At 29.0% G+C, this 11631-nt stretch overlaps 1 protein-coding gene across 2 annotated transcripts; it reads left to right on the top strand.

The window, feature by feature from the left end:
• The first annotated feature begins 2751 nt into the window (after positions 1–2751).
• LOC107435633 (ankyrin repeat-containing protein ITN1) lies at positions 2752–8819 on the top strand. Of its 2 annotated transcripts, none has more exons than XM_060819433.1 (8): positions 2752–4205; positions 4567–4898; positions 5305–5802; positions 5994–6131; positions 6235–6309; positions 6806–6868; positions 7014–7441; positions 8210–8819. In XM_060819433.1, the coding sequence occupies exons 2-8, from the start codon at positions 4571–4573 to the stop codon at positions 8807–8809; spliced, it is 2130 nt and encodes a 709-aa protein (XP_060675416.1). In that variant the 5' UTR covers positions 2752–4205; positions 4567–4570; the 3' UTR covers positions 8810–8819. The 2 variants fall into 2 exon arrangements, with proteins under 2 accessions (XP_060675416.1, XP_060675417.1); XM_060819434.1 differs by having other exon boundaries at positions 7155–7441.
• The last annotated feature ends 2812 nt before the right edge of the window (positions 8820–11631 follow it).

Below are 11631 nucleotides of genomic sequence, written 5' to 3' on the forward strand. Positions count from 1 at the left end.
TAACAAATATGTACTTATGTTATTGATTTATATTTTTTTGTAAATTTATGTTTTATGAAATATATATATTGCATAAATAAATTGTTGGATTATTGATATATGTGTTTATGCTCTAGTTGTTGATACTTAGTAGATATTTATGTGATATGTTTTTTGGATGTTGAGATTAATTATATTAGGGTATTTTCCTAGTGATTTGTGGTTCTTTACCTTCAGGTTTAGATGTATTGTTTCACATAAGAGGACTTACTGATGATTATAGTAGGGATATCACTCATACCTTCGAGTATGAATATTTGTTTGTATTAAAATTTATATTTTTCCACTTGTTACATGCCTCACATGCGAGTTGATACAGATTACCAATGGATGAAATTATGTTATACAAAATCCTACTAAGTAGTTAACAATTAGAGTTTATATGAAAATTATTTTTATATTGTTAAAGATTATTTTTGGATATTTATTTGTTATCATTTTAAGTATTTTATTATTTTTTGTATTTATAAAAAACTCAGTAACTTGCTGAATTTTATACTCATTATTTATTGTTATAGTTTCAGGTACATCATAGTTTCAAGGTAGCTGGATTTTGTATAAAATAATGGTGTTTCAATTGTTTTTTTATTTACTTTTTTTTTATATATTTGTTAGCTTGGAAAACTTTTTAGGTGTTGGTGAATTTTTTTTTCTTTTTTTTGAGATATTTTAGATATTATTTTATTAATGATATTTGAAAAGTTCTTATGTTCTATATTATAAATTCTATTAAGTATTATAAGCATGACTTTTATCACTTTTAAATATATAGACTTGGAGTATGACAGACTATCTTCTAATTTTCCCAAACCTAATTTTCCCAAATGAATCATACATTGTCACATAAATAATATATGATTAAAAACTAGCACGTAAAGCAACTAATATGACGATATTGGTAATTAAACCAAAATGTTGAGTCACTTCAATCTGTAATAATTTCATGAGGTGTTTGAGATTGTGTGTGTGTAAAAAGAGAAACACTTACTAGAAATGAATAGAAACATAATAAATCTTTTATATATATATATATATATATAATGAAAATTTGGGCACTATAGAATTATCGATAAGATTTATCCTATATATATATATATATAATGAAAATTTGGGCACTATAGAATTATCGATAAGATTTATCCTATATATATATATATATATATTCTTGCTGCAAAAGTATTCTCTTCATGTAATAAATCTTTAGCTAAGTATCTTTACAATATTAACCATGATTTGTCCTTCTCTTAATTAATTATTTTTTTCCGTTAGATTTCTCTTTTATATATGCTTTCTCTTTTCAAAACTATCATTTCTATTAAAGAATGATAAAAAATAAAAACCTTTGATACCATAACAAAATATAAAGTAAAAAATATTTTATGTATAGATTCTAATGCACTGGGGCATGATTATATATAATATTACATTCTGTCTCTGGTTCTAAGTAAGGTGGCAAATACGACTTTTTAATTATTTTTTGATATGGCGTGAGGGGAACAAATAATATAATATTAAGAAAGAAAAAAGAAAAAATAAAAAAAAATAAAAAAATAAAAAATAATGTATCCATACTTTTTTTTAAAGAGAAATCTCAACCAAACAATGTTAAAGAGACTCACAATAAGTTGTTTTATGTTTACAAAGTTTTATATTGGTCATACACTATGCTTGTCATATATTATATGAGTGAGATTAATTTGGTTAGTATTAATATGAACGAGGCTTTTTTTTTTTTTTTTTTGGGATTTGTTTTTGTTTATGTTTTGTTCTTCTTTTTTTTTTTTTTTTTTTTTTTTGTTTTTGTCATGGCAATGTCAAATTATTATTATTATTATTATTATTATTATTTTTTGGTGAATGCCAAATTAATATAGTCTATAGCCTAAAGAGTGAGCAAAGCTTGTGGACTGTTGATTGACCAAAAAAATCTTGCGGACAGTGGAGGACTACTACTAGAGTATATGTGCCTCCATAGAGATACAGTCAAGGAAATTTATTTTATTTTATTTTATTTTATTAACTAATCTACGTTTTATAGCTTTTTTTTTTTTTTTTTGTTTTTAATTCTGGCAAATAAAGTTAAGCATGAACTTATAGGATAACTCATATGGATGTCCTTGTGGGGACTGCTAATGCAATAAAATCTACGGTTTTCTCAATCGAGTTCAAATTCTTTCATCCTTGATATTAGAAAAAAATGAAAAAGAAAACTTGTTGAACCATATAGTTTATTGGTCAGAGAAATATTGCTCCTTTATATATAATATTTATAAGCATAGAGTTTTGTTTGTTCTCTTCTTTTACTCTTCCATTCCCTTTTTGGAATTAAAAAATCCTTCAATCTAGTTTGCATATTTCTTTTGTTCTTTTTGGTTTTAGAGAACTGTCTTTCCATCTGATGCCGCCTTTTGTACCACGCCAAGGATATATATATGTATATATATAGTTGATTAAAAAAAATTGTATAGATATGTTATTTGTTCTTATTTGTTCTTTTCTTCTATTCATCCATTCCCTTTTTGGAATAAAAAAATCCTTCAATCCGGTTTGCGTATTTGCTTTGTTCTTTTCTTGGTTTTAGAGAATTGTCTTTTCATCTGATGCCGCCTTTTGTACCACGCCAAGGATATATATATATATATATATGATAAAAAAAAAAAATTGTATAAATATGTGTAAATGGTTTTGTGCATTTTTCCCTGAAAAGAATTCGGTTTCTTTTTTGCAGCTGAAAGAGCTCTAAATTACTTTTTTTTTTTTTTTTTTATCATCTATATATATAGAGATAAGAGAGCTCTCTCAGCTCTATTTTTAAAAAAAAAAAAAAAAAAAGCTTTCTCGGCTCTTTAAAAACCAAAAGAATTTTCTATATAATTTTATTTTAGAGAGCTCTTCCAGCTCTTTAAAAAACAAAAAAATTCTCTAAACTGAAAATATATATATATATATATACACAATTTTTTTTTAGAGAGCTCTCTATGAGAAATGAACAAATAAAAATATAGAGCAGCTGGGAGCTCTAAATTCTTATACGTTCTTTTTCTTCTACTCTTCCATTTCCTTTCTGGAATAAAAAAAATCCTTCAATCTAGTTTGCATATTTCCTTTGTTCTTTTCTTGGTTTTAAATTTCTTCTACTCCTCCATTTCCTTTCTGGAATAAAAAAGTCCTTCAATCTAGTTTGCATATTTCCTTTGTTCTTTTCTTAGTTTTAATTTCTTCTACTCTTCCATTTCCTTTCTGGAATAAAAAAATCCTTCAATCTAGTTTGCATATTTCCTTTGTTCTTTTCTTGGTTTTAAATTTCTTCTACGCTTCCATTTCCTTTCTGGAATAAAAAAATCCTTCAATCTATGCATATTTCCTTTGTTCTTTGTTCTCTTGTGCAACGCCAAGGATATATATATATATATATATATACATACCTATAGATGAAAAAAAAAAAAAAAAAAAAAGGTATAAATATGTGTAAGTGGTATTGTGCATTTTCCCTAAAAAGAATTCGGTTTCTTTTTTGCACCTGAGAGAGCTCTAAATTGCATTTTTTTTTTAAATCATATATATATATATATATATAGATAAGAGAGATTTCTATAAAAATTTCGAGCTCTCCCAGTTCTTATTTTTTATTTTTCTTTTTTAGAGAAAGCTCTCTCAGCTCTTTAAAAAACAAAAAATAAAAAAAATAAAAAAAATAAAAAAAATTCTATATAACTTTAAAAAAAAAAAAAAAATCTCTAAACTAAAATCATATATATACAATTTTTTTTAGAGAGCTCTCTATGAGAAATAAACGAATAAGAATTTAGAGCAGCTGAGAGGTGTCAATTCTTATTTGTTCTTTTCTTCTATTCATCCATTCCCTTTTTGGAATAAAAAAAATCCTTCAATCCAGTTTGCGTATTTGCTTTGTTCTTTTCTTGGTTTTAGAGAATTGTCTTTTCATCTGATGCCGCCTTTTGTACCACGCCAAGGCTCTATATAGATCATAGATGATGATAAAAAATAAAAATAAAAATAAAAATAAAAAAGGATAGAAAAATTGTATAAATATGTGTAAGTGGGATTGTGCATTTTTCCCCAAAAAGAATTCGGTTTCTTTTTAGTAGCTGAGAGAGCTTTGAGCTTTGAACTTCATTTATTGGGACATCGTCATTGCTCGCAATGTAAGATATCAACTTTCGTTGCACTAGTAGTGGCCATTTGGTAAATTGATGTTTTCGGTTTTTTTTTTTTTTTTTTTTTTTTTTTTTTTTTTTTTAAATAGATTTTTAACTTTAGCTAGGCACTTAGTCATAATTTTTTTTTTGTTTTCATTATCATTCACATGGAAATCCATCTTAATTAAATTAAGTTCGGGCATTTGGATCATAAATTTTCTTTATTAGCTATATTACAAATTAATCAATATTGTAATAGTTATTTATTATTCATATATATATATACACACACACACACACATACTGCATTGTGTCTTTAATAAAAAAAAGAAATAATTAATAATATTAATTTGTTTTTTATATTTAGAATTATGGGTCGCCAACTTGGATTCATTGTTCGTGAACTTCTTGACAAAAAAAACTACCTGGACTGGAGCGTTGGGGTGAAAACCTACTTGATGGGTGAAGATCTCTGGGACATTGTGGAATCCATGGATGAACCTCCAAAACCCAAAGATCGTCATGCATTCAAGTATTGGAGGTCCAAGAACGCCTCTGCCCTCCATGCTATCCAAATTTCTTGTAACACTGATGCTTTCTCTAAGATCAGAGATATGACTTCTGCCAAAAAAGCTTGGGATACTTTGGAAAAAGAATTCAATTCTGAATCAGAATCAGAATCCGAAGACGACGACGAAGGTATAATATTTGATTTTTTTTTTTCCTTACTAACTTGTATATTTGTATCAAATTTTTATCATAATTTTGAATAATTATATTGGATTAAACAAATTCATGTAGAAGATTAAACTGTTGAGAGGTGGGTGCTGATTGGATAACTAAAAATTTATTGCGAGCGAGCTATTTCTAAATTTATATAAAAAAGATTATGTTATTGAAAAGCAGGTTATCATTATATTCAATTATATATTTTATTAACATTTTCTCTCATGTAAACCCACTCTGACTATCTTTTTGCTTAATTGACCAATTCCATATGTTTTTAACAGAAATTATTAAGTTTTGAACATTGATTATTATGGATCTTTGCTTTGATATTAAGTTAAATTGTCATTATATAAATAAAGTATTTTTTCTATTGTAGTGAAAATTCCAAACGATCAATACCAACAATACGAACGGTTTCACAAAGCTCTGCAAGATGGAGACCGAAATGCTACAAAGGAATTCATTACGCAATACCCAGATGCAGTAAGAAAAAAAATCACGACACGTACAAGGATGACGGCCCTTCATGTCGCGGCCACGGCCGGACATACAGAAATTGTGGAGACACTGGTGGAAAAGATGTCACCAGAAGACTTGGAAATGGAAGACTCAAGTGGTAATATAGCTCTTACAGCAGCTATTATTTACAATGCAGATTTCAAAATAGCCGAATGCATGGTTAAAAAGAACAAGAAATTACCAACCATGCTTGATCAAGAGGGGACGATGCCGGTGGTATTGGCCTTTCAGTATTGTCATACTGAAATGGGTCGTTATCTATATTCAGTTGCATCGATGGAAGATTTAATATTGCCGGACAATCTTAAACATGCTGCTGAGCTCATAGACCAAGCAATAATTACGAAATGTCATGGTAAGAGTATAATACATATATACACATATATTATATATGTAGTTAGACTCACATCATCATACCTTATATTTATTAATATGTAACATATATAGTGTTTCGTAATTGTGGTGCAAATTTGTTGTGGTTTTTATATATATATATATTTTTTGGATGGTGATTCTAAAAATTCTTATTTCATATGTACAATGTAGATGTTGCTTTGCATCTTCTTCAGCTTTGTCCACTGTTGGCCACAACTTTTGATTTGTCTGAAAATACTCCTGTGTATACATTAGCAGTATGTCCAAGAGGACGCCCGCTCAAATTTTGGCAAAAATGGATATATGAATGTGAGTACATATTATATGAATTAATACAGAACATAATTTATATCTATATAAATATATATATGTATATGATCTTGATATTAATACAATCCTTTGTTTTCAATAGCTATAGTTATAGATGGAGACCGCGTCATTAAAGAGATATATACAAAGCTCTCCACCAATACTAAAATGAACTCAGGTATGTTAAATTTCCCTCGTTATTTTAATTTAAATTATTTAAATTAGTGCAAAAATATCTGAGAAACTTTGTCATAATTTCCTGCAGGTAACTTCTACAAACTGCTCTAGTTTTAGTATATATTCAATTAATAAAATTAATATCAATGAGCATCCGAAAAAAAACTTTTATTCAGTACCTTATAAATGACACAGTGGTTGAAGATTTAATAAATTAAGTCAAAGATATTAAGAACTTGTTTCATGAATACAAAAGAATAGCAAAAATCATTGTTTCCACTTGTACAATAATCCAGAGTTTGAATTAATTCCCTATTTCACAATATCAAAAATAAATAAAATAAATAAAAAGAAATTAAGGAATTGAAGGGTTAGGCATATATGTTAATCATGCACGCTAGCTTATATATAATTTTCCTAAAATATCTCCATTTGTTATTGAAGCTTGTTAGAAATTTGCTCAATAAATGTTTGTAGTTATAATTGTAAATCAACAGATACGGAATTACACGGTGAAGTTTGGTCATTACAAAGTGTCGCAATGCACTTCGACATTTTAGGTAATTAATTAGTTATATTCAATTTTTATTATTACAATTATTGTTTAAATTCTTCCTCCCATGTATTTACTTATTTATTTGTTTATATGTTTCATACATCCAATAATAGCTAAAATAATTTTTTTCATTTTTAATAATTACATAGGGTTCAAGAAAATATATAAAATGAAATTGGTCCACATTCAATACTCTGCACTTCTACGGCAAATGTGCGAAGAAACAAAAAAATTAAATAAAACCCAAATATCAAGATCAGATATTATCGATGCACTTTTTGATGCTGCAGAAGAGGGACATTTTGAATTTGTTGAAAGTATATTAAAATCGAATCCAGATCTAGCGGAGTCCTACGATGAATCTTCGAGGAACGTATTTATGGTTGCAGTTCAATATCGCCAGGCAAAAATTTTTAGCCTTATTCATGGAGTTGGCTCCAAATTATCAGCAACAAATCATGTAGATGATGATAGAAATAACATGCTACATATGGCTGGCTTATTTTTGCCTCCCCCACAACTTGATCGTATTTCAGGAGCTGCTTTACAAATGCAGAGTGAATTACAATGGTTTAAGGTACGTAATATATATATATATATGTATATATTAATTTCTTTAGCTATATGTTTTTAAATGTATTTAATATAACCATGTATTTTTAAACACACAATCTAATAGGAAAACTATTATTTTCTCTAGTAAAAATTTAAATCTTAAGATCATTATCTAATAAAATAATAACTTTGTCTAATAAAATAATAATTTTGTTATTAAGTTGTTCTTAGAAACAACAACCATTAATTAGTAATTAACCAATTCAAATAATGATATTGTATTTTAATATCCATTAATTTGAAAAAGTTAAATTTACATCTTTTAAATTCAAAATACATTTTAATTTAAATTCTCAAATTAAAATTTTTTGCATGTTGGGACAATTAGATATTTTGCCTTGTATTCGTCTCCGTCCCACATAAACAACTTGTTGTTATTTGGTTCCTTTAGACTCTAGTTTTAATTTCATTGTAATTTAAACCCTTTACTATTTTAAAATTTTTATATTTTAGTACCCTCTAACCATTAACATCCTAATAAAAAATAACTAAATAAATAAAAATAAAAATGGTTGGACTAAAATAGATATAACAATTAAAACTTAAGGAATCTAAAATGTAACTTTCCGAAATCATGTAGGGTTCAAATAAAGTTTTTAATTATATATTTTTGTTATAACATTTGATATATATATATATATATATATATGTTTTCTATCAATTAAATTAATTATAGACTTTAAGCCAAAAAAAGATTAATTATAGACAAATATTCATACTATAAATATAGGAGGTGGAGTCAGTTGTACCTCCATGGACACATGGACACACAAACAATGAGGCCTTGACACCAAGACAACTATTTACAAGAGAACACAAACAATTGTTATCTGCTGGAGAAAAATGGATGAAAGAGACAGCAACTTCATGTACTGTTGTTGGTGCACTCATTGTTACAATCATGTTTGCTGCAACATTCACTCTTCCTGGTGGGAATGATGAAAAAACTGGTTACCCAAAGTTCCTTGATGACAAAACATTCATTCTCTTCATCATATCAGATGCGATCTCACTTTTCTCTTCCACTACTTCAGTTTTGATGTTTTTGGGAATCCTCACTTCAACATATGCTCAAGATGATTTCCTCAAATCTTTGCCTAGGAAGCTCATGATTGGTCTTGGCACACTTTTCCTCTCCATTGCAGCAATGATGATATCTTTCTGTGCTGCTGTTTCCATGATGCTTGGTGATAACAATTCTTGGGTTGCGTTTTTAATCATTTCTCTGTCTAGTATTCCAGTTACTTTGTTTGTTTTGATGCAATTTCCTCTTCTTATTGAGATTTACCTTTCGACTTATCGGCCTAGTATCTTTGGTAGAAAGCCATGAAGTTTATTATACAAGGAAAGTGTATGCAAATTGGGCAATAATATTATTATTATTTACCAACTTTCATGTATCAATATTGTTAGCTATAATAAACTTTTGTTTCAAGACTGTTCATCATTTGTTTCAAGATCCTAGTCTGGACATTCACATGGAAGGGAAATATCTTATGCTTGCGGTTCAAGAGCTGGTATATGGAGATCAACGTGAAGGGAGATTTGTATTTTGCAGGGATAGCAAGAAGCCAAAGCAGTCTGGTAACGATGACAGATTCACAAGAGATGGAATGAATCCCAAAAGCTTGCTTCAAACTCTGATGATGAGGGCAGGGCACTCTCCTCCGAAATACAAAACAAAGCACCTCAAGACAAATGAGTTTAGAGCGCTGGTAGAGTTCAAGGGTATGGAATTTGTTGGAAAACCTAAGAAAAACAAGCAGCTTGCTGAAAGGGATGCTGCTGTAGAGGCATTGGCATGGTTAACTCATACTACTGACAACAGCCGAGATGAAGATGACAAGTCCCCACCTGATGTGACCGACAACATGCTTAAACTTCTTAGGAAACACAGAAGATCAAAACGTCAGTCTGGTTGATGATGGATGATGGAAAATCGTAAGAGATTGACATATAAATTCTCGGCATCCTTGGTTAGGATTTCTGCACTGGTGACCTGCAGAATGCATCATGTAGTAAAATTTGGCGGCTGGAGGGTGCAAGGAAGTTTTCTAACCGAGTAGATCAGTTACCCTGGTTGGGTGCTTGGAATAACAGCTCCCCTCAAATGAGATAATCTTTAAAAGTTCAACTATGATTGCATTATTTTGCCGTAGCATTGAGAAGGTTATTAACCCCTAGTTCTGTAACTTATCATAACTTAGCACACAGGAAGTGAAGGTTCGAAAGTTTCCAACAATACTGGGTTTCATCTATCTCTAGTTGAAACTAGTTCAGGCAAGCAAAAAGATGGAGAGTGCAATGGCTTGACCAAGCAGTCTCCCTCAGAAAAGAAACCGAATTACATTCGATAGCTTTGCAAACAAATTTATACTTTTTATCACACAACATATTGTAACTTTCTGTAAATTATTCAATGAACTCATCCTTTTCCTTCTGAAGTTACATAAAATCACCCTTGTAATGGTTGTTTTATCACTGTGATTAGAAAATATGTATATATATATATATATATATATGTAGTTCAATAATTAAAAAATAGTAACAAAAGAGAAAGAGAAATTGAAATTACAGCTAAATATTTACTCAACTACTTTAATTAATTATTTCAGTACAATGATTGCCTTTGAAATGAACTACAATGTTCGTTCTCAAATGTATATTGGGATGGAGATAGCATTTCCCAACCAACATTAAATAATTCAATAATTGAAGTCATCCTATATCCCTTCCCATCTATCTTATGCCAGATACAATCAAATATTCATATTTCTATAGTTTCCTACATTTTTGCTTCAACAATGGATTCATAAACTCAAAATCTGCTACCAAGATTATTGTTTCTCTATTTTCTGTTTTTTCTTTTAAATTCTTTTGAGCAATTTTCTTTTTAAATTTTTTGTTGTGTGTTCTGAAGGTTGACTATGAGCAAGAAAAAAGGTATTGTGTCAAGGATGTCAGGACCCGTCCAAAATTCATCATCGGAATCCTAGACAAGTCTTGATCCCAGGAAAACACCACCAAATCTCCTAACGGAAAATCCAACAGTATCTCCCCTAAGGGTAGGACTTACCACAATTTTCTTGCACAGAAAACACACTTCTATATACACCACTTTATTCCTCCCATTTTACGACAAGTATTACCACAATTTGCAGGACTTCAAATAAATGACAGGGAACCAGTGCAGAATTAAATAAATAATCGTCCAAATAGTATACAGAGCGTTATCAGTACAATTGAATATAAAATTTAATACAATATAAGATAAAAAGAAATAACACAAGATAGAAATGAAAGGAAAAGCCTTTTGGTCTTCGACAACGAACCAAGACATCGAGCTTGCCCCCGGACGATTAACGTCGATTAACCTGGCCTAAGGGAATGGAATTTAAAAATATGAGATGCTAATCATCTCAGTGAGTAACCCAATCTACTATACAATAATAATAATAATAATAAAAGGGTAAATAACTTAGTTAATTGATTAATAAGAAATAAGTAAATAAATAATAGGTAGTTAAAAATAATATTTTCTCTCAAAACTCTCACAATTCACTCAGTTGGAAAAGTTTCTTTTTTAAAACATTTTCGCAAAACCCAACATTTTATGTCCCAAAAATCCAGAAAATATTTAATTAATAATTTGCAAATAAAAGACAATAAATTAATAATCCAAAAATTTTAGTGAGAAATAATTATAAAAAAAATAAGACTAATGACAAATATTAAATTGGGAATAAAGTATTGTAAACAATTAATATGAAAACATAATAAAATTTACATTAACAAAAATGATCCAAGAAATATTTAAATAAATAAAATAAAACAAAATCGTTAACAATAGAACTCAATTTAAAATACTAAAACAATTTAATTCATAAAACACTATTAAAAACATTTTAATTTAAATAAATTTCTAAAATATTTTATGATCAAAATCACGTCGTGAAAACCATTTGATGCACCCATTATATACCAGTGGCGCCAACGGTACCCAGCGTCTTAAGCACCACCAGACAGGAGGTTAAAGAGAGAAACCGGCATACGGTTATGTGGCGTCCCACCGCGCCGCTACAAATAGGCATCCCGGTCATGGAGGGGCGGCCTATCCTCATCCTATGGCAACCACAGGACAACCCCATAATC

This window comes from Ziziphus jujuba, chromosome 8 (genome assembly GCF_031755915.1).
Source record: "Ziziphus jujuba cultivar Dongzao chromosome 8, ASM3175591v1".
NCBI classification, from domain to species: Eukaryota; Viridiplantae; Streptophyta; class Magnoliopsida; order Rosales; family Rhamnaceae; genus Ziziphus; species Ziziphus jujuba.

Coding starts and splice junctions, on each gene's coding strand:
- LOC107435633 (XM_060819433.1), top strand. CDS start 4,571: ATGGGTCGCCAACTTGGATTCATTGTTCGTGAACTTCTTGACAAAAAA. Junction 6,132..6,234: donor GCAAAAATGGATATATGAAT/GTGAGTACATAT, acceptor TGTTTTCAATAG/CTATAGTTATAGATGGAGAC. Junction 7,442..8,209: donor GTGAATTACAATGGTTTAAG/GTACGTAATATA, acceptor CTATAAATATAG/GAGGTGGAGTCAGTTGTACC.